The 24,128-nt window shown below is 38.6% G+C and overlaps 1 protein-coding gene across 1 annotated transcript; it reads left to right on the forward strand.

The window, feature by feature from the left end:
• The first annotated feature begins 3,240 nt into the window (after window positions 1-3,240).
• bicc2 (bicaudal C homolog 2) lies at window positions 3,241-22,688 on the forward strand. The gene is made up of 19 exons (XM_038296553.1): window positions 3,241-3,542; window positions 5,099-5,142; window positions 5,422-5,491; window positions 5,616-5,695; window positions 7,221-7,382; window positions 7,699-7,752; window positions 7,914-8,129; window positions 8,229-8,480; window positions 8,609-8,740; window positions 9,049-9,238; window positions 10,036-10,169; window positions 10,247-10,452; window positions 12,251-12,350; window positions 12,813-12,852; window positions 16,729-16,892; window positions 20,627-20,816; window positions 20,913-21,061; window positions 21,234-21,333; window positions 21,413-22,688. Exons 1-19 carry the CDS (start codon window positions 3,305-3,307, stop codon window positions 21,541-21,543), a joined length of 2,652 nt encoding a protein of 883 aa, XP_038152481.1. The 5' UTR covers window positions 3,241-3,304; the 3' UTR covers window positions 21,544-22,688.
• Window positions 22,689-24,128: the final 1,440 nt, after the last annotated feature.

Raw genomic sequence — 24,128 nt, forward strand, 5'->3', positions numbered from 1 at the left:
ACTCATTTTGGGTTTGAGGGTCTTCATGCTTCCTAATCTGCAGACTTACTGATCCTCATGATGCACTGATTTCCAAAGATTATCCTGACAGCTAAAAAGAGCATTGAGCTGTAAGTGTAAGTAAAAGCTGTCTGATTAATTCTGCAGTAACCCTAAACTTTAACAGTTGTTGTTTTGTTTTTTTTCTTTTTAATCATTTGACGCAGTCTTCATGCCTTACTGGAACCAGTCAGATGGGTCTGAACAAAACAAGGGGCCACAAAGGGGCAACAAAGGAGGACATATGCACCCGTGATGTCAGATCCAACTGATTCACTCTTTGCCCTGTTGTCATGGTGACACAATCATCGGGTCTTTCACTTCCTCCTCGGGCGAATTGCCTGCAGTAGAATGTAATGTTAGCAGGGTCTTTGCTCTGCCAGAAGCTGTTTACTCGTCTGCCAGAGGCTTTATTTGTCAAAGCGTTATGGAAAACATCAGGCAGAGCTGAAAAATGACTCCCTCCAGAGACTAGCTTATTTAGCCATTTGTTTTTGCTCTCACTTTAGCTTGTGTCTGAGTCAGAACATTTTTACAGTTATACAGCAGCAGGGATACTCAAGGGTACTAGCTGTTTTTAAAGTATTGTTTTGATGTTTTTCATACCCTGTTCTCCAGCAGACTCATGACTGATTTTCATTTCCAACTACAAAGTAACTTGACAAACAGCATGGCTTGAAAACCATGACTTTTTCCCAGACACATTTGCAGTATGAAAACTGTTAACCTCAGTATTTATTTTATTTTTTTTATCTTGCAGGATAAAGTGGGTAGATTCAGTAGGATCAAAATATCTTTCAAAAGTGAATATTATAAATTTAGGGGTATAAAAGTATTTTTGTTTTTATTTTTTATTTTTTACGCCATACACTTTCCCTCCATCAGACTTAACCACAGCATCCATTTGTACATCTGTGAGTCCCTTTGACTGCTTCCTCCAGGGGGAGCTGCAGCAAGACATAACAACTTAGAACAGATTTTTTTTCCCCACAGGATGCCCTAGTTTATTGCAGCAGGTTCATTACTCTGATTTTTACTGTGCAACATCAGAGCAAATGAAATAATAAAAAATGCTGAACATACCTTCAAGATCTTTGTGTAAACTGTTAATATATATATATATATATATATATATATATATATATATATATATATATATATATATATATATATATATATATATATATATATATATATATATATATATATATATATATAAAAATCTATCCCTATTATTTACTTAATGTTGATGTGTAACATAACATTTGAGCAAATCATAATAAAAAGCTTGTGCTTTAAATTTAAAATGTATAACATGTATATTGTATAATATGCTGGGGTCCATATGGCCGATGGAAAAGTTAAATTTAGGACTCAACAGAAAAACAGCAGTTTTTGAGCAGTGCTATTTTGCGTCATTTACCTGCCTGGTAAGATCAGTCTGACCCTTTAAGCAAGAGGAGCTCAGCAAGCAGGAAGCTAAATAGGGCAATTTCAACAAAGTGGCTAAACTGCAGGTCTCCAACACCTTCTGTCATTCACTGCCTGTACTAACTGCCTTTCAACTGATTGATTTTGGTTGTGGGAGTAAATGTAAAAACACACATCATACACCTTTCTCTCTAATAAAATCATCTTGAGAATTGATTATTTTTGTTCCCGACCCAACTTAAGAAAGTAAGAGATTGACATTTAAAATCACTGTTATTAGAGTGCAGTGGTGGAAAGTAGCAAAGAACATTTACTTGATTATTGTATTTAGGTACTTTTTCTAAGTATCTTTACTTGAGTATCTTTTTTAGGGGTTGCACTTAAGACTCTCACTTCACTACATTTCAAAGTCAAATATTGTACTTTCTACTCCATTACATTTTTGGAAGCTGCTAGTTGCTTGTTACTTTTGGCTCTGCTTAGCTTTTTAATCTGCTGTTGCTGTTTTTCTTTTTTAAAATACATTTTCAACATCTAAGATAGCAGCCCTAAGGACTGAATCTGGACACTACTGTTTTACAGATTTGCAAGACGTTCCACAAATGTGAGAAACTCAGGGCAGATATTATTTGTAGTTTATACATTTTAAGGCGTGAATTGTTGCTATGTGGCTGAGTTACTCAGTAGGATGAGTTGTAGTTTCTTTTTGAAAAAGAGTACTTCAATACTTTAACTTGATTAGATGTTTGACCGAGTTACTTATAGCAGTTGAATATAATTTGACTATGAGTATCAATACTTTCATTCAAGTACTACTGTTGAGTACTTCATCCACCACTGTTAGAGTGTCCTGACAAAGTATGTGTAAATATCTTTTCATTGGAAATATAATTTACATTGGCTTTAATATTTATACTACTTAACTTTTTACATTTTCTTATATTTTTCATCTCTTCCAAATAATGACTCTGAAAACTTTTGTTTTGTGTTTTTAGTACTTTGTAAAGCTGTTTGCAGGAATAAATACCACAAAAATGTTGTGGAGTGTCTCCACCAGCACATTTTAAACCTTTTACTGATCTCTGCACAATTGTTCCAACTGAGTCAGATTAGGCCCTCAAACCTCTCCAAATATAACTTCTATTTTTTTTTTTTTTAAATCAGAGTAAAGTGGGCTGTGCACCAATACATGACACGCTTTCCAGATTTTTCACTGCAACACATTTGGAAATGATTGCATTCCTGTTTAAGTTTATATTCTAACTTGAAAAACCAATAATTAAACTTCAGGGTATTACTCTTTTTTTTACTTTTTCATTCAGACCTCTAAGATTTGAAGCTCTCTGTTTTGAAGCGGTTCATGCAGACAACAGCAGTGGGGCAGTGATTTGCTGGGTGACCTGTTTGTTTTGTTAGCTGTGTGTGCTGCTGTGAAGATGGGACTTCAGAATACATACAATCCTTTGTGGGACTGAACTTTGGGTTACTTTAGATCCATAGAGAACTGAATGATTATATAGCTGTCTATTTTAAAGGAGAGTTATCAAGTAGTTAAAGGAAGTTATTTTTATTTTTTAAGCACCCTTGCAATTAAAGGTATGGCAAGTTCCCAAATGCCTTCTACGGCTTGAAAGGCTTGAGAAAGACTGAGATTTGTCTACTAAATTAAGATAAAGGAGGCGGCTGGCTAAAGAAAAGGCAAGGGGTGGGGTGGGGGGGTTGCTTAATTCAGACCCCTTTCCCCCCTTTTTCTCTCACCCTAGCTGTCTCCTTGGTCACACACATGCACAAACACTGACAAGGGCTAAGTCCTGCTACAGCTACCACCAACATCATGGAGAAGAGTGGCTCAGTTTCTTTGGCCATTGCACAGCCCCAGCAGCCTGAACTGGATAGTAGCTTAGAACTAGACACAGCGAAGACTGATCGCAGAGAGGAAAAGGAGGATGAGGAAGATGAAAAGGAAGGAGGAAGATGTGCTGGGGAGGATGCCAGAGGGCAAAGATTGGATCCAGAGTGGGTGGAGGAGAGATTCCGGATTGACAGAAAGAAGCTAGAAAACATGCTGTATGGTGAGTGAGATGGCAAGCTCGGTTCTGTTATAGTTTTTAAATCTTCTCATGAGACACAGGTTTCCCCCTATGATGCCTATCCCTGTCCTCCTGTGGGTTGGCCTCTGTTATCTACCTGAACCAGTGTCTGTCACTGCCTTCGGCTGCTTCTTGTTGCCATCACTAACGTCAATGTATTAAACTCCTGTTGCTGTAGCTTTGTGATTTATGACCTGTGTTGACGTACGCATTCAGAAGCCCCTTTTCGCCTTTTATCCTCTCTGACTGGGAAGTAGAGGTAACTGCCGCTGTTAGTTATTGCCTCTGGGCAGCTTTATGACAAATGCCTCCCTCACGTCACTGGGGAAACTCTATGACTTGTGTACAGCTGCTGGAGATTATGTTTGCTCATGATGGTGCAGCTCTTAAACCAATTCAGCTCAAATAACTGTCGCTTGTTTTTAATGCGTTTGCAGCTTGGATTGTTTGTGACTGTTTTTGTAGCTCTGGCTCGGCTGTGAATGATGTCTTTTCCTCCATTTCTGTCACATTGCAGTTCCCTCTGAATTAATTAGTGTTTTTGTTTCACAATATATATATTTTTATTATTATTGGTAGATCTTTATATCAACGCATTAGTGTGATCATCTGTCTTCAAGTTGATGTGTGGTTGTCTTTCTGATGTGCCTCTTTCTTGCTCTGTTCTCTTGCCATTCCTCCATTCCTGCCTGTGTTACCCATAGCGATGGCAAGGGGAGGGAAGGAGGCTGTTTCTGAGGCTCCACTTGAATCCTGTAAATGTCACCATGGAATGATTCCCTTTTAAATTTGGATATGTTTCCAGCCACCTCTTGTTCCCCTTACTTGGCAAAGTTTCAACACTTTATGTTATACTGAAAAGTTGCCTTGTGAACAGGACAACAAAAGATGCCAGCTATTTCACCATAGTTTTTCAGTGCTATAAAACCTCAACCCATCTGATTTCAAGATGTTCAAAATCTATATTATGATTGCCAATTTCATTAACTCTGCTTTTTAAAAAGTGTAAAACATAAAATGTAACTTGATTGCAAAGAATGATTTGTTTTTAAATGTCCATTCAGATAATTCAGTTTTGTGGGTTTTGTAGCCAAAGAAAAGTGAAAATGTAATTTACTCTAAACAATTTCATATAATCCCAATAAAAATTATATATATCTATCTATCTACTTATCTATCTATCTATCTATCTATCTATCTATCTATCTATCTATCTATCTATCTATCTATCTATCTATCTATCTATCTATCTATCTATCTATCTATCTATCTATCTATCTATCTATATATATATATATATATATATATATATATATATATATATATATATATGTATATATATATATATATATATATATATACATATATATATATATAAATACTGAAATAAGCTGTCTGTGTAAACAGAGTTTTGTCTAAACTGATTGAATTAAGTGGAAGGAAAAGGCTAAATATCTTGTTTCATAAACAAGTACATTTTTTTTTAGGTGATTGTTAAATAAATCCTAAATCTAATTTGAATGTCTTGGTTTTTTCAGCTCCAGAACAAGGAGGGGAGACAGGAGAAAAGTTTTTCGAACGAGTGAGTCATCCTTCCTCGCAAAGCTTTTATTATCTTAACCATAAAATGCTCCAGTTCACAGATTGCTGAAAATATCGAGTCTCAATATTTGCTTTAAACTCGGCATTCAGTCTTTACCTGTTTTATGGAGCTGATAATTGCAGCCTTTGAAATGCAAATGCCCCTTTGTATCGTCGGAACATAGCGGTCTTCTGTGTGTCTGTGTGACGGAGTGTAGGCGGGCTTCCTAATTGTGCATACAATGAGTGTCTGCTATGCTTCTTGTGTAATCTCTCACAGGTAATGAGAGAAACTAGCACTCAGGTGAAATGGCCATCCAAGCTCAAGATTGGTGCCAAGTCAAAAAAAGGTGCGAAAGTCTTTATATTCTATTCAAACCAGCAATTTAGCGTTTCCTCTTTGTTTTCCATTGTAATCATTTATAAGGTTACAAGAAAATGTTTCAGACATTTATTTATTTTTTTTTCAACTAGACCCCCATGTGAAGGTGGAAGGGAAGAGAGCTAATGTGATGGAAGCTAAAAAGAAGATTCTAGAAGTGCTGGAACCCAAGGTAAGACCTGGTGACAGTGTGCAAATGAGATAAACCCAGATGAGACATAACAGTATGTCCACCTGCTGTGATTTTGCAGCTAAAAGAAAGACTCACCATTGAATAGACTTACCTGGACCCCTGTAGGCCTGTTGTTGTACTTTAAGACAAAGTGTATGAGCCTCAATCACTGTAATTATATGGTAGTACTATCTGAAAAAGCACTAATACAGGCCTCACTAAGGTAAGTAATACTGTCATGGAAGGATCTAAGCTTTCCCAGGAGAGCATTACCCAAAGCATCCTATTGCCTATATCAGCTTGAATTCTTCCCATTGTTCCTTCTGGGGCCACATATTCCCCAGGTAAGAAAGGCACATCCACCAAGCCATCCATGCAAAGCAAGACAAATGTTATATATCAGACTTGACTGTCTTCCTTATTGTTCCTTTCTGTTCTATTCCATTACATTGCATATGCATTTTTTTTTTCAGCAGTTGTAAAAGAGAACAGAGGTCAGAATAGCCACCTTGGATGCTGTCTAGCTACACAGCTTCAAATGCAGTGATTAGTGATATGCTGAGTGTTTTGGCACTTTTATATGAGAAGTTTCATTCATTTCCTCAGCATTGTAAGGTAGCAGTAGCTGTATGTTTGACCAAGTGACAAAAGATTAAGAAAAGATACAGCTGAACACCTTAAACCTCATAATATCTGCATACTTGCCCTCATTTGGTTGTGAATTTGGTTATAATTATATGTAGGTTATATTTCTTTCCTTGTATTTTAAACCTGACGAAGGAACCTTATTGAGAAATTTTTTTTTCTTTGACATTCATTTCATGATTTTTGGTATAAAAATGAATTAGAAAATCTACTTTAATCATTAAAATGAGAACCAGCAGAATAGAAATGAATACATTTAATTTGCAGTCTTGCGCATCAAAATAAAAAGTGTGAACCACTGACTATCCTAATCTATAGGATTAATTGCCGTTTGCCATGAAGAAAAGTGGCCAAAGCCACTGAACTTTAAATTCCTGCAATTAAAAAAAGGAAACCTTTTCAAAAATTGTGACAAATTATTTAATTTGGTAACAGCAGAGACCCATCTATGAGTATACAGAAAATATCTCTGTACAGAAAAGTACTTCTGGGTGGTATATATTACAATATCTGTCACAGTATTCTGCAACCTGGCTGCTAGATACTGTGACATTTACACTTCCCACAAGCTTACCCTGTCATTACAGTTTGACCCTTATTAAACTTTCTCAAAGCATTTCTGATGACTCATTAGTCCTTCTGACACACTTAATCTAAGGAAAACATGTTCACTTAATACCTGCGTGTCCCACTCACTATAAGGTGCCAAAGGGATACGCAGTGTTATTCACTTTGCTTGTTAGTGATTGTAATGTTTTTGATGCAAATGCAGCTGTCCTCAATCTAAAACATTGTTTAATTTGTAGCCAAAACAAAATTCCCATACTGTCTCCCCCAAATGTGAGTACAGTATGCAGACCTTGGTTTTTGTGAACAACAGGTAAACAAGGTGACTCTGAAGATGGACGTAGCCTTTACGGAGCATTCCCACGTCATTGGAAAAGGTGGTGGAAACATAAAGAAGGTGATGGAGGCCACGTCCTGTCACATCCACTTCCCTGACTCCAATCGTCACAACGCGGCAGGAGAAAAGAGCAACCAGGTTAAAATCCTGTAGAGTTATTCAACAAATTAGAATATAATTGAAAAGTGCATTTATTTCAGTAACTCTGCAGGAAATTAAACATAATAATTGTTTTTTTTACATTATGGATAATGAAAACACAGACCAGAGAAAAACATTTTTTTTAACATAAAAGTGAGTTTTCTAAAAATAATGTCTCATACAATCTGACAAAATAGCCTCATAAAAGCATATTCCATTTTATAAAACATGACTGTAAATGAGGAACCAAACGCTGGTAAACAGGATAAAGATAACTACAGCATAAAAATATTTTCTGTTTTGTCTTTATTAGGTCTCTATAGCTGGACCTATAGAAGGGGTGGAAGAAGCCAGAAGGAGGATAAGAGTAAGTTGTTAATCTGAGTGGGGACTTCGTTTATTTCCACAATTAGTTCTTCGCAAGATATAAAGATCAATACAGCCATCAATAAAACAGCAGGAGCAAATAATACTGCAGTGTGTCTTTCTTGGATTGAAGCCTTTTTGTTTCTCCTTATTACACTATAGGACCTCCAGCCGCTGTCACTAACCTTTGACCTACCAACCAGCTTGGTACCCCAGGCTCTCCCAGATGCAGGCTCTCCCCTTATCCAGCAGGTGGCGCAAACCTTGGGAGTCAGTGTGAGCTTCAGGGCTGTGCCACCAATACCTCAAACCCAGACACAATTTTATGGAAACTCCTGCACCGTTTGGGGACTGCAGGGAAACTCAGCTGCCGTCAAGGTTACTTTCACCGAGAACACAGTTCAAACATTTTATTAATGCTTAAATGCCCATATTAAGTAACTTTTGTGCATATATATATAAAACTCCCTATGACAGAAGGCGACGTTCATCCTGATGGAGCTCCTGCTTGGTTCAGAGGCCCAAAGTGGGATAGTGAGCAGCCAGCTGGATGTCACTGCTCAGCAGCATCTCTTCCTACTGGGACAGAGTGGTGCAAACTTTCTGAGCCTTATGCACAAAACCCAGACTCAGATCATCCTGCCAGACCTTAATGCTCCTCAAAGTCCCCCTTCACTCCTCATTCAGGGCAGCACTGACGGAGTGTTTCTAGCTCGGCAGCAGCTCATGGTACACATGCGCACCTGTCTTTTGTAGATTCTGTCATCTTTCTTCTGCAACAGTCCCCAGATAATCACTATTCTTTCTGTTTTTTCTCTTTATTTACTACAATATACTGTACATGCGTGTACACATAGGATTGCCTGCCAGTTTGTTTGATGTTTGACATGCGTGAAGATGGGGAGGAAAATCCTTGCAAGCTGACTCAGATGATGCAAAACCTTGGAGTCTTCATTAGTGTCAAGCCCAAAGTGAAACAGACCAGCAAGGTGAGATTCATCCAAGTGAATATGCTCTATTTTGCATGAGACACGATTAAAAATAATGGAACAAATTAATTCAGTGGGTTTGTTGGCTCTCAGCTCCACCTCTTCAAACCTACATTCAGACAAGAATTTGGGTCTTGTGTCTCTTTATTCTGCAAGGATTTTTTTTAAATTCAAAATAACTTTTATGAATTCCCTACACTTTAAAATTTATAAACTGATGTTGATTCATGCACTGTATTAGATCCATCTCCTGCTGTGGATCCAATACTGATGGTTAAACAAAACCTGTGTTGATGTATATTTATCAGTCGGCGGTGGTGAAGGGTCTGGAAAGGGACATCACCTGCATTTATGAAGCCCGTCGTCTGCTCCTAGGACTCGATTCCTGCGACACTGCAAACATAAACACAGCAAACCCTGATCTCATCTCCCCTGGTGGTGGGCTGGCAAACTATTGGCTCGACCTTTTACTACAGCAGCTACATCTCTCTGAACAGGGTGAGTTTACATACATATGTCAAGTTGTCCAGCCATAATTTTAAGAAACTTTGAGAAATTACTGTGCTTAATGGCTCATGGGAGTTTGCCCAGTGGATCAACATTTGATTATGTGGTTCTGCAGGCTCAGTCCTGCCAAGACTATGCTGGGGGCGGTACAAAGCCGGGTACAAAGCGGCTGGGGTGAAGATTAGCTCCCCCAAGTCTAAGTCCATGTTTCTCAACCAGAAAAAGGTAGCTTACCCTTTTCAGGTTGGAGGGGAGTCCCTGCCTTAGGTGAAGGAGTTCAAGTATCTTGCGATCCTGTCCATGTGTGAGGACAGAATGGAGTAGGAGATAGACAGAGAGATTGATGTGACGCTGCAGTCATGCACAGACGATGCCATGGTGGGACCACTGGAAGAGATAACCAAGCCACCTCAGCTGACTCCTCTCGATGTGAAGAAGTGGCTCTAAGGCAATCTCTGATGTCCAAGCTAAAAGAATATGTCTCTCGGGTCGCCCTGGAGCATCTCTATGCAAGGACACCTCCTCCAGCTCTTCTGGGTGAGGTATCTGTTAAGAGGGTCATCCAAAAATCTCTGCAGAGACTTCTGCCCCAGCAACTTGGTCCTAGATAAGTAAAAGATGCAGAGTCAAAGATGAATTATTTCCTTTAAAAATACAATATTTTTTCTTAGGAGATGGGATAATAACTCAATAGTTATTATAATACACACACACAGAATTTTTTGCATCGCCATAGCCTAGCCACACTGAAATAATGCACTATCCATGCATCTTACCTTCATTATTAGGCTCAGCACCTACTCAAACTACAGAGGCCCTGACTGGTATTAAGCCCCACCCTTCACCTCCACCAGGCCTCACTTCTCCAAACGATGAGGGCAGAACAGGCTCTAAGGGAACAGACAGTCGCCAGCTGGAAAAGGTGTGTTTTTAATACAAACAAAACACATGCAGCAATCTCCAAAGAACTTCAAATGTGTTTCTACCTTTTTGCCATAGATCCTTGAGAATGAATATCATTCAGATCAATCAGAGGAAGAGAGCATCAAGGTAGTGAGGATGTCCTCATCCGAGGTGTGTGAGGGAGTAAACAACATTAGTAGGGTGGGTCTAAATGGTAGGAGGGGGAGTCTCCAAGGTCCAGAAATCAGCAAAACCCACAGCCAGGGAAGACGCCATTCCACAGGACAGGCACTGACATACAGGTGAGAACTAATCTGTATTCTTCCAGAATCTGTTTTATATAATCCTCAGTATTGCTTTGAGATTAGATGACAGAATAAGGATTAAAGGGTCAACCTTCTGCAAACAAAGATGTTGCATGTAGACGGACTTTGAATCATCAATGAAAGGAGTTATTTGACCCACTGTGGCATTAATATAATATAACCACACAGTCTCAGATAAAAACACCTGAGAAAGGTAAGTTCAGAGACTGAGAGTCCTACTAATCAGTGAGTAAAATTCTATTTTTGCTAAATCTTCAGACACATATTATGTTTTTTATTTGGATATGCCTCCTCTTACTCTGATACCCACAAAGAAAGTCTAGTATTCCCACAGTAACTGCTTTCAGAAGTCAACTAACAAGTAAAGCTGTGGGTCATTTACTCTACAGCTATCCTGTAAGGCCTATAAGAATTAGAGAATATAAACATCAGTGATAAAGTTGCTGGGAAGTTGAGAGCAGAAATCAGATTTTATACATTATCCCAAGCTTTTGAGATCTACCAGATCAATATTCAACCTAGAGATACTCCCATACTCGTCCCCTGAGAAGGGGACGAGTATGGGACAACTGTAAATGCACCAGGACATGGTCACTTACCTAAACTGACACACCATGACAGGGGGGAAATATTCAGAAATCAGTGAAAAGGCTGATATTAACTTTGGAAAAACTGTAGAGATCAACAGCTCAGGTAGGAGAATCTGTCAAAAGGGCAGCTATTATTTGGGCTCGCTGCAACTCTGTCCACCATAAAGACGAAAGCCATCAACTAAAATAAGCTTAAAGAATCACCAGTTGCAGTTTGCTACAAGCAATGATATAACAAATATGACAAGGGACTTTTTTTTAGTTAAGCTGAAGTTTTTGAAATACCTGGAAACATAAATCATCCAGGCAGCATCGTACTGTGGGTCTGCTTTTCTTCAGTGTAAACAGTAGTATTGAATCTTTTAAAATGTAGATGGTGGTTCTTATACATACATACATACATACATACATACATACATACATACATACATACATACATACATACATACATACATACATACATACATACATACATACATACATACATACATACATACATACATACATACATACATACATACATACATACATACATACATACATACATACATACATACATACATACATACATACATACATACATACATACATACATACATACATACATACATACATACATACAATTACACGCCTACATACATACATACATACATACATACACACACACACAAACAATTACACGCCTACATACATACATACATACATACATACATACATACATACATACATACATACATACATACATACATACATACATACATACATACATACATACATACATACATACATACATACATACATACATACATACATACATACATACATACATACATACAGGGCAAAACAACTGTGAGAGTTTTGCTTTCCAGCTGAATGTTAATCCTAGGCATTCACTTAAATATTTCTGTGTTTTTACCTTTAAAGGAAAGTTGTACTTGACTTCTTTCTTTGCCTTTCAGAGTAAAAGCCTGAAAAAAATGAATGAATTTCTAAAAAAATATATCTAAAGAATTTTGAAACCCAGCAATGTGTCATTTCCCTTTTGCTTCACAATTGTCTAATTTTATTTTGGTTTATCAAATGGCAGGAAAACTTGGGCAATACATTGTGTAAGAAAAGCAAGCCTTTAGATGTTGCATATGTTTCCCCCATCTCACCAAGTGTGTGTGTCCTGAATGTGACAGGTTGTTGGGCCCAGAGGGAGGGCTGAGTGAACGGAGGAACAGCCTGAGGAGAGATGCTCCTCAGGCTCAAAATGTTCACGCTGACTCATCAAAGGCTGAGGTGAGGAAAAACAGAAACTGAACCCTATTTTCCACAGCAACTTGGTTATGAGTGGCCTAATTCTCTGTGGACCAGCAATCAATTTCTTTCAGCCCTGTGGTACCAAGGATGAAAGAGATTAGGCCTTTTTATGCCAACAGATGTTGACGAAATAAACAGAAAATGGCAGAAACATTTCATCCAGGCTGTTAAGACATGTATTGGCTTTTCCATCCTTGATCAGCCTGGAATTTGATTTGAGGATTGATTTTTGTGTTTGCTTCCTTCCACTCTTGTTTGTCATCTCTCCTCTAAATGTTACATTGTGGAGGATTAACAAGTTTACTGTCACAACAGCAGGAAGCAACACAGTGCTCATTTCTCCAGTAAATTAGGTTCCTGCTGTCTATCCCAGAGAAGCCAAGGGGGAAAAAATCAATTTCACGCATTTTTTATCTTATTTATTTGCTGTTTTCTTTGTAGAATTTTGACTATGAAAAGAAGAAACTGCTGGCAACAAGAGGTTAGTGCTTTTCAAGGTTTAATTATTTTGTTTATATTTCTCTAAAACATTTTTTAGCTCTTCCGTATAGAATTAAAACATTGTTTACAGATCTGCCCAAACAAATCAGGCAATACTCCATGTGTGAGAGAAGAACCTCTGTAAAAAATGGATTTTACTCATTTTAAACATTTGGGAATGTATTATCATTTTATATTATCAATACTTATGGTTAGCTAAGCTAGCATTAGTTATTGCAAAAAATCTTCCCGCTAAATCCTCAAAAACATGCAAACCCTAACCTCAGCTGACATTTCCCTAATCTACCAAACTTTATGACATCAGAGAGCTAAAAAGGCAAAAACAGTCCTTAACTGTGGCAGTCAGCAACATTTCACATTTTCAACAGTGTTGCATAACACTTGCTTAATATAACAAAAAATAAAAACTCAAAATACAACTCAATAATACTGAAAATACCCAACTTTAAATCCTTTGTCCCACCGTTACAACTTCCACACCGAAGACAGTTTTTGTCAGCGTAAGCTGGTAAAACTTTAGTTAGGTGCATTTACCAGTTAAAGAGATTTTTGGGTATCCAACGGGATAGTTAATGATCAGTACAGTAATGCTGAACATTAAAGGAATAGTACACCCAAAACATGATAAGCCTTCATTTTCTACTCACCCCCATGCTGAACAACACTCTGGAGTACTTTTTTGATATCTCAAATGCATCTGGAGATCTGGGAGGCTTCTTGCTGTCTGCTAACATTCAAATAATGGAGGTCTATTGCGCCCGAGGCAGAAAGGTCCATAAAAGTCTACAAAAAACGTGTCAATATTCCTCCATACTGCTCGTCCAATGTATGCGTTCACGAGTCTACGGAAACCGCGGCAGACCAAACCAGATGAAAGTGCGCATTCAGCGTCTGCTCTGCCGATAATGCAAGCATAGAAGAAGAAATGTGCTGTTTACCTGTGCAAAGAAAGAAACAACGAAAGAAAAATGTCTGAGGACTTCAGTGTTGAGGAAGAGCATGAGTTCTTTGCCGAGCTGAATGCGCACTTTCATCTGGTTTGGTCTGCCGCGGTTTCCGTAGACTCGTGAACGCGCTTTTAGGAAATCCTATACACTACTGTTTATGCTCTAAAAACATTCTAAATTACTTTGTTTCGAGTAAATTATGGACGCTACCCACTCAGGACACTTGGAATACATTGGACGAGCAGTATGGAGGAATATTGACACGTTTTTTGTGGACTTTTATGGACCTTTCTGCCTCGGGTGCCATAGACCTCCATTATTTGAATGTCAGCAGACAGCAAGAAGCCTCCCAGATCTCCAGATGCATTTGAGATATCAAAAAAGTATTTCAGGGTGTTGTTCAGCATGGGGGTGAGTAGAAAATGAAGGCTAATCATGTTTTGGGTGTACTATTCCTTTAATCCATGAAGTTGTGCTACTCTTACTTAATCAACATTTTTGGCTGCTTTACTCACTGGACGTACTGTAATTTCATCAAAATGAAGAACGTTAAAATTTTAATCAAACATTGAATCAATCATACTTTATCTCACGAGCTTTAGAGAATAAGTAAGTACAGTAAAAATATTGACAAAGCAGATACAGTACTTTATATCTTTTTTTAAATATCACACAGCTAGGACATAGTGTCTTGCAATGAATCATCAAAAAACATTGTGACACTGCAGTAATCAGACATAAGGCATTTTTCGTAGTTTTTTTTTTTTTTTGGTTCAATATGGCTCTTTGAACAGTTTGGGTGGCTGACCCCTACTTTAGGTGGATATAAATATATATAAATTATATACAACTTGTATATATATATATATATATATATATATATATATATATATATATATATATATATATATATATATATATATATATATATATATATATATATATATATATATACTATATTGCCAAAAGTATTTGCTCACCTGCCTTGACTCACATATGAGCTTAAGTGACATCCCGTTCCTAATCCATAGGGTTCAATATGACGTCGGTCCACCCTTTGCAGCTAGAACAGCTTCAACTCTTCTGGGAAGGCTGTCCACAAGGTTTAGGAGTGTGTTTATGGGAATTTTTGACCATTCTTCCAGAAGCGCATTTGTGAGGTCGCACACTGATGTTGGACGAGAAGGCCTGGCTCTCAGTCTCCGCTCTAATTCATCCCAAAGGTGTTCTATCGGGTTGAGGTCAGGACTCTGTGCAGGCCAGTCAAGTTCATCCACACCAGACTCTGTCATCCATGTCTTTATGGACCTTGCTTTGTGCACTGGTGCACAGTCATGTTGGAAGAGGAAGGGGCCAGCTCCAAACTGTTCCCACAAAGTTGGGAGCATGGAATTGTCCAAAATGTCTTGGTATGCTGAAGCATTCAGAGTTCCTTTCACTGGAACTAAGGGGCCAAGCCCAGCTCCTGAAAAACAACCTCACACCATAATCCCCCCTCCACCAAACTTTACACTTGGCACAATGCAGTCAGACAAGTACCGTTCTCCTGGCAACCGCCAAACCCAGACCCGTCCATCAGATTGCCAGATGGAGAAGCGCGATTCGTCACTCCAGAGAACGCGTCTCCACTGCTCTAGAGTCCAGTGGCGGCGTGCTTTACACCACCGCATCCGACGCTTTGCATTGCACTTGGTGATGTATGGCTTGGATGCAGCTGCTCGACCATGGAAACCCATTCCATGAAGCTCTCTGCGCACTGTTCTTGAGCTAATCTGAAGGCCACATGAAGTTTGGAGGTCTGTAGTGATTGACTCTGCAGAAAGTTGGCGACCTCTTCGCACTATGCGCGTCAGCATCCGCTGACCCCGCTCCGTCAGTTTACGTGGCCTACCTCTTCGTGGCTGAGTTGCTGTCGTTCCCAAACACTTCCATTTTCTTATAATACAGCTGACAGTTGACTGTGGAATATTTAGGAGCGAGGAAATTTCACGACTGGATTTGTTGCACAGGTGGCATCCTATCACAGTTCCACGCTGGAATTCACTGAGCTCCTGAGAGCGACCCATTCTTTCACAAATGTTTGTAAAAACAGTCTGCATGCCTAGGTGCTTGAATTTATACACCTGTGGCCATGGAAGTGATTGGAACACCTGATTCCAATAATTTGGATGGGTGAGCAAATACTTTTGGCAATATAGTGTATATGCTTAAGCTGAAAAAATTACCTTTAGCATTTTATGAAGACAACACTCCAATCAAAACAGAGGCAGTTATTTCATAGGGAAAGCTAATTTCAGAGTTGCTTACTGCCAGCATGGCTGATAAAGTGGACCTGTTTATAGGCTGCACTGTGCCAAAGTTATAATGGAGAGGAATTGGCACTCCCACTTAATTCACAAAAGCAAGATACACGACGCAGACACCACACACATGGATCCAGTCACCCCTGACTATGCACACACACCTGCACACATCAGTTAAGAAATGCAATGCTTCATTCTTCATGCCGAATGAGAGATCCCGAGATCTGCTGCCAAATGGTACCAAATTCCCTCTGCGTTATTTTATGGGAATATGAATTAGCAGGTTGAATGGGCCATCTGCCTCATAGTTATTAGGAGCATCCATATGTTTGGGTATGAATGGGGCCTTTACTCACACAGATACACATACAAATAATGTTCCAACCATTATAATTATGTTGATATTTTCCTTTGTGTGAAGAGCTGTTGTGGTTTATGACACCCACTGATAGGAAAATCATTCATCGTTTTTGTGTTTCATTATTTAACAGCAAAAAAAATTTTTAGGTGATAGATTTAAATATTCATGGTCTTCTGTGTTTTACCTTTGGCTCAGTGTTCTTCATTTTTTTCTTACTTGACTTTTACGTTATACTGGGTGAACAGCCATGCAGAAGAAGCCTGTGGTCACAGAAGTTCGGACACCGACAGATACTTGGAGTGGCCTCGGATTTTCCAAGTCTATGCCAGCAGAGGCTATCAAGGAGCTCCGCTGCATCAGCAGGCGATGCTACAAACCTTACCTGAGTGCCAACATCAATCCACAGCAGGTGCAAACAGAGATATAAGATAACTTTATTAAATTAAGGCGTAATAAAACTCTGTGCCTTTATTTTAGTGCAACGTTAATTTAAAGAGAGTCAAATCCAAACCTACGGTTGGACGAACTTTAGTTTTGATTATATCAAAATGCAACTCCTAGTTCCATTATTTTGTCTTGGAAAGAGACTCAATCTTAAACATATAACATTATTGAAATACCTTTAGTGTTGTCAGGCTGTGTGGAGGTTTCTAGAGGACCCAAATGCAGAAACAAAAGCTGAGATCGTTTTTTGTAGATTTAATAAGCAAAAGGTGGCAACTGATGCAAAGGTCCACAAACAGAAAACCAAAATCCAGAAGACATCAGGGAAAACACACATTAGGACAAAGAAATGATAAAGAACCAGCTAACAGTAAATAAAGAGGAGGAGTATAAATGGGAGACCTAACAAAGACTAGGCTAATTAGCAGATTGGGAGCAGGTGTGTAAAGAAGATTCTAGAAGGGAGCTAGGAGAAGGAGACTGACAAAAGAGGGCAATGGAGGGTAAAAAATAAATATATAAGAACTCAAATGCAACCGAAAACAACTAGAATAACACAAAATGGAAAACAAAACCAATGAAAACTTAAAAGGAAAACTTAAACAAAACCAAATCCATGACACATGGTGTAGAGATTAACTCTATAGAGATACATTCAATTTACTGTGCTGTTAAAGCATTGTTTCACAATTTGAACTTCACAGTCTTAACCTGTTATTTAACATATACAATCCCTCTGAAATAGTTTTCAGATTAGTGTTAAATTATTTTTCATAGATAAGAGGACTTTTTTCCATATCCCATTTTTTCTTGTGAGGGTATACTAGAGAATTTGAAGTGTCTATGTATAATCAAATGGCTTTAGCCTTAGCAACATTAGCAGTTTGCAATAGTCTCTTACATAATAGAATAAAAGTTACACATGCAGCAACATTTACACACTGCCTGCAGGTGAATTCATGATGAAATTGCCATGACTCTGTTGCATGTAGAGTGCACTTTCTGGACTTTTCTGGTTAGAACAAGAAGCCCACAAGAAAAGCCAAGTCACTTCCCCAATGGATTTTTTGGCAGGTTTTAACTGAAAGCCCAGCACCTGCACCAACATTAGTTTTACCGTACCATGAAAAGTCGGATATCCCTGGTGATAAAACTCTTAAAGATACCTACCAAAGAAGACTATACAATGATGATACGTTCTTGTATTTCAGATTGTCCTGATAGTGAGTTATATACACTCACCGGCCACTTTATTAGGTACCCCATGCTGGACCCCCTTTTGCCCTCAGAACTGCCTCAATTCTTCGTGGCATAGATTCAACAAGGTGCTGGAAGCATTCCTCAGGGAGTTTGGTCCATATTGACATGATGGCATCACACAGTTGCCGCAGATTTGTCAGCTGCACATCCATGATGCGAATCTCCCGTTCCACCACATCCCAAAGATGCTCTATTGGATTGAGATCTGGTGACTGTGGAGGCCATTTGAGTACAGTGAACTCATTGTCATGTTCAAGAAACCAGTCTGAGATGATTCCAGCTTTATGACATGGCGCATTATCCTGCTGAAAGTAGCCATCAGAAGTTGGGTACATTGTGGTCATAAAGGGATGGACATGGTCAGCAACAATACTCAGGTAGGCTGTGGCATTGCAACGATACTCAATTGGTACCAAGGGGCCCAAAGAGTGCCAAGAAAATATTCCCCACACCATGACACCACCACCACCAACCTGAACCGTTGATACAAGGCAGGATGGATCCTTGCTTTCATGTTGTAGATGCCAAATTCTGACCCTACCATCCGAATGTCGCAGCAGAAATCGAGACTCATCAGACCAGGCAACATTTTTCCAATCTTCTATTGTCCAATTTCGATGAGCTTGTGCAAATGGTAGCCTCAGTTTCCTGGTCTTAGCTGAAAGGAGTGGCACCCGGTGTGGTCTTCTGCTGCTGTAGCCCATCTGCCTCAAAGTTTGACGTACTGTGCGTTCAGAGATGCTCTTCTGCCCACCTTGGTTGTAACTGGTGGTTATTTGAGTCACTGTTGCCCTTCTATCAGCTCGAACCAGTCTGGCCATTCTCCTCTGACCTCTGGCATCAACAAGGCATTTCCGCCCACAGAACTGCCGCTCACTGGATGTTTTTTCTTTTTCGGACCATTCTCTGTAAACCCTAGAGATGGTTGTGCGTGAAAATCCCAGTAGATCAGCAGTTTCTGAAATATTCAGACCAGCTCTTCTGGCACCAACAATCATGCCACGTTCAAAGTCACTCAAATCACCTTTCTTCCCCATACTGATGCTCGGTTTCAACTGCAGGAGATTGTCTTGACCATGTCTACATGCCTAAATGCACTGAGTTGCCGCCATGTGATTGGCTGCTTAGAAATTAAGCGTTAACGAGCAGTTGGACAGTGAGTGTATATCTATATATATATATATATATATATATATATATATATATATATATATATATATATATATATATATATATATATATATATATATATATATATATATATATTAGAGACAATCCAGTTGTTTATTTTAGTAGAGGACATGCTGATTTTATGTTTTTATTGCATACGCTTTAGATAGATTTTTGTACTTTCAGTCTCATTTGCTCCCCTCACCTTGTATCAGTGTGAAGCATTTATCTCTCTGTGTGAGGAAGTGCTGCCAACTTGGACGCTCCATTACATCGAATCCGATTTCACAAGGCCGCAGGTCCAACCTGCTTTATTGGCAGGTATTTATAGTAAAAATATACATGCTACCTACAATACAAACCGTAAGTTTACATAGACTTATCATGGGGATGAGAGACTTATATCATGCGTGGCTTAGTTGACACATTCAGTTCTTTGGGAAGAGGATCAGGACCATAAAAACAAACAAAAAAACAAACAGCCACTCTAAAATTCAAGGCTATTGAATTGTAAATTTATCCTTAGAATTCTGACTTAAATCTCATAATAACATGTTTAATTATTTAGGACTCTATTGCCAAAGCCCATGAATATTACTTCAGTCAAAATGAATATTACTTATAATTTTATGAGAATAATTCCAAGAATAAAGTCAGAAATCAATAGCCATTTTGTATTATTGAGTGGTAATTTATTATTGGCCTTACTCCTCTTCCATACATCCTGTATACGTTGCAGCAAATATTTATATAGTTGTAGTTTTCTTTTCCAAATTGTAACTTAATCATGTGCTTTTTGTAACCTTCAATGATATTGTGGTTGCAAATGTTAGCTCGCTTTCTGATAGACAGTGGAGCTCATTTAAAAAACTTTCATTCCCTTGCACCATTCTGTAAGTCAATAAAGGCATTACAGAATTATGTCGGAAATTATGTGGGAAGGCAAAAAGCCATGTTGATTTTGTGCAAAATTTCTTAGAAAACCTTAATCTACATATTATGGCGTGTGTATTTATGTATTTAGAACTGGGTGAGAAATCAAACCTATGCAACTAATAGATTACAAAAAAGAAATTATTGAAAAGTTTTTTTTTTAAATTACCACTGAAGCCAAAAACGAAAGGTCAAAAGAATTAAAATATTCCTAAAGAAACACAGTTACTGTTTGTCTTGTTTGTAAGAATTCACACCCATTGCATTGTAACTTGAAGACACAAAGGCAGAAGTAACACAAATGAGTCATTAATGCAGATATTTTTGTACATGTAGTGTTGGGCTGCTCAGACAGGGAAGGTTTGCATTGGCAGCGACTCTGAGAACTGGAGGGACAGATGTGGATCCACATCTCAGCTCATTTCTTCCTCCTCCTCCTCATCTCCACCCTTCTCCTCCACACCCCCTCCTGCTTCTTTCTCTGCATTTTCATCCTCGCTGAACAGAGGCAGAAACGACAAGTCATGTAAGTGACACCTCCTTTCAAAGTTTGTTCAGTTTTTCTAGATCTTTAATCTGCTCAATGATTTATGATTACTTAAAGTCTCCCTTTGATGTCTAGTGGAAAACTCTGTCAGTTGCTGCTTCTCCACTAAGGGGGAGTCTTCCTGCAGTCAGCGGAGCTCATCACCCCTCATGACAGAAGACCTGCCTGAGCTCCTCAGCCAACTCGGGCTAATCAAATACATTGATCTGTTTGAACAACAGGAGGTAAGGCACATGCAGAGTTATGAGAATTACATTTCATAATCAGCTCATCAGCCTGAACACATGCAGCACTGCAGATTCAAACATGAATGTTCACATTCATATCTGACCTCCTGCCAAAACCTTTATTAAACTCCAACGATCATCATGATCTAACTTTCTGTTACTCCCACAGATTGACTACCAAACATTTCTCACTCTGTCTGATGAGGACCTGAAAGAAGTCGGGGTATCTACTTTCGGAGCCAGACGCAAGATGTTAATAGCCATCTCAGGTGAGGAACTACTACATCTGTCAGCTAAAAACAGGTTATGTTTGTCTAATTTCTGGGAAATGATTGCTCCCTAATCCAGATCTTAACAAGAGCAGAGGGAGATTGCTGGAAGCACAAACGGTTAGGACTGGGTACCTGGAGGGGGGAGCAAGTGGCAGACTTCCACGCATCTTGGATGCAGATGATGCAGCTCAGAGTAACCGTTGGTGAGAGCAGCCCCTGAAAGGATCTGAGCTTTTATGAACACTGCAATGCTGCCTGAGAAAATAAGTTCTCACCATTGTTTTTTAACTAGTAACCAATAGACAACAAAAATGTACACACAATGTACTCTTTTCCAGTGCCTTATATCAATAGCTATACTCCAAAGCTTTATGTTCTTTATTTCACTCAAATGATTCCCTTCCCAAACTAGGAATTCACAAGAACCCTTTAAGCATTTGGTGTGTTATTCTTACCCACTTTTTTTCATAGTTGTAAATTAATATTTGACAAAGAAAATCCTTTATAGTTTATGAATCAATGCAGAGCATTTATGATTCTATAGGAGTGTAGATACCTCAAAGATATTGTAAATAAGCTGAGCTTAGCTTCATTTATTTCTTTAGCATGGTGAAATGATTAATGCTGTATGGGTGCTCAGAAATGAAAACAACCCACTAGAGGGCAGTGGTGTCCCACTGTCCCAAAACATGTCTGTTTTGTATGAAAAAGTGTGGATTTGTTCCCCATTGACAGGAGTAGTAGGCTACAGTCCCTGGTGGATAAGGTTCATCGTCATTTTGAAACATACATTAGAAATAATGAGGCAAAGCAGAAACTAATCTGAAACCTTAATTATACTGAGCTCAGTTTATCCTATTGTGCACTAATCTGATTTCATTTTAACATTAGGTGTTTATCTGTATACTATTACATCCATCAAAATAGAGTTGCTTAATTAAAGTAATGTGATTTGTAATTTGTAAATTGAAAAAAAAACAACAAAACAATTACTGGATTAATAGGGTTTGCTTGCAGTCACCACGAGGTCTTGATCTGCTCAGAGGCTCCACAGGCTGGCTGGTTCATTGGCAGCCGAGCATGAAACACAGCAAGTGACAGGAAGTGTTGGGCTGTGACAGATTAGGTACAGATGATCCCTACTTATTACAATGTCTTTGCCAATTATGTAGGCATGCTTTAAAGTGTTGATCCTCAAATCTGGTCCTTAAGCTCTGGAAAATGCAGATTATTTTTTTCTCCTGCTGGGTAGTTAATTGTGCTCCCCTGAGGTCACAGGTCTAAATTGGTCTGCGATCGCACTGCTAGAATGAAAACTACCAAGAAAAAAAAAAAGAACAGTGCTTTGAACCTCAACAAGTGAGCCACTTGGACATTTCCCTTGTGAAGTGGCAATCTGGGAACGTGACAAGGTTGCATGGTGGAAATGCAAAACATCGCCTTGAGCTGAAAAATTGCAGCTTCTCCTGGATTTCACTCAGGTCTAGTTTGTAACTCCAATAAAAACATTTTTTTCTTGCTATGTGATGTTTCCAACCACTTTTTTGCTGGAGACAGGTTATTACTGAAACATCATAATACAGTCTTAGTCAAACATACAGGTAATTATATTTCATTATCTGAATTTAAAATAACCACCGCAGATTGTTATGGACAATATTCATTCATACCAATGATTTTTTTTCTTTATGGGGTGAGATTGTTTTACATTTTAGATTTAACCCACTGATCAGTTGCGTTAATTGAATTTATGTCCCTCTTGTAAAACTAAAATATTTGCTTTAAAGTGAAAAATCTGAACTTATTGAAAAGGGTTGATTTGTCTCACTAACTCTGCATGCACCAAAAGCTATTATTTCAAACGTTATAAGACTTTTTATAACATTAAAAGCTTTAGAATGTCAATACACTATTGACTAATATCGTATTTACAGTACTATGTTCTTACAAACATAACTATTCCAAACTTTCAAAGACAAAAGGGAGAACATATTAAAAACAACTCCTTTCACAAGACCATATGTCACATGTAATGCATGGTTATTTAGAAAGTAAATTCTTTATCACACAATGAGACCACCACTCATCAGAGGCGAGGGATTGTAAAGTTTCTAAGCGTCTCATGTGGTTTCTATTAGCATAAACAGCTCAATCATTGATAAGCAGCTGCAAAATTAATTCTTTATGCTAAAGGGTTTTGTTGTAAATGCATTTGCTGTATTCTAAATTTTAATTAACTTTGTGAGAACCATCCATCCATCCATTTTCTCCCGCTTAGTCCTTGTCAGGGTTTTGGTGGGGCCTGTGCCGATCTCCAGCAGTCTGTGGGTGAGAGGCGGGGTAAAACGTAGACAGGTCGCCAGTCTGTCGCAGGACAACACAGAGACACATAAAGACACACACTCACACCTAAGGACAATGTAGAGAAGCCAATTAACTGTACAGTCATGTTTTTGGACTGTGGGAGGAAGCTGGAGTACCCGGAGAGAACCCACGCATGTACAAGGAGAAAAATTCCAACTCCATGCAGAAAGACCCCAGGCAGGGAATTGAACCCAGAACCTTCTTGCTGCAAGGCAACTATGCTACCCACTGTTCAACCATGCAGCTCTTGTGAGAACTAATCAAGGCTTTACTCCTATTATTACTTTAAAATCTGTTAGGTGAGCATTAAAACTGAAGGCCAGTAGATTAACCTCTTAACATCACAAACACTATGCAAATATCAGCAAGAAGTGCCACTTGAGATAGAAAGTGAGTTTCAGGATGCTGTGAACAATACAAAAGGAAAA

Source organism: Cyprinodon tularosa, unplaced genomic scaffold (assembly GCF_016077235.1).
Source record: "Cyprinodon tularosa strain WSP-4 unplaced genomic scaffold, ASM1607723v1 ctg371, whole genome shotgun sequence".
Lineage (NCBI taxonomy): Eukaryota > Metazoa > Chordata > Actinopteri > Cyprinodontiformes > Cyprinodontidae > Cyprinodon > Cyprinodon tularosa.

Excerpts from the sequence above, each read along its gene's own strand:
- bicc2 (XM_038296553.1), top strand. The coding sequence starts at position 3,305 with ATGGAGAAGAGTGGCTCAGTTTCTTTGGCCATTGCACAGCCCCAGCAG. Across the intron at positions 5,492-5,615 it reads TGGTGCCAAGTCAAAAAAAG|ACCCCCATGTGAAGGTGGAA; the intron begins GTGCGAAAGTCT and ends TTTTTCAACTAG. Across the intron at positions 10,170-10,246 it reads ACAGTCGCCAGCTGGAAAAG|ATCCTTGAGAATGAATATCA; the intron begins GTGTGTTTTTAA and ends TTTTTGCCATAG.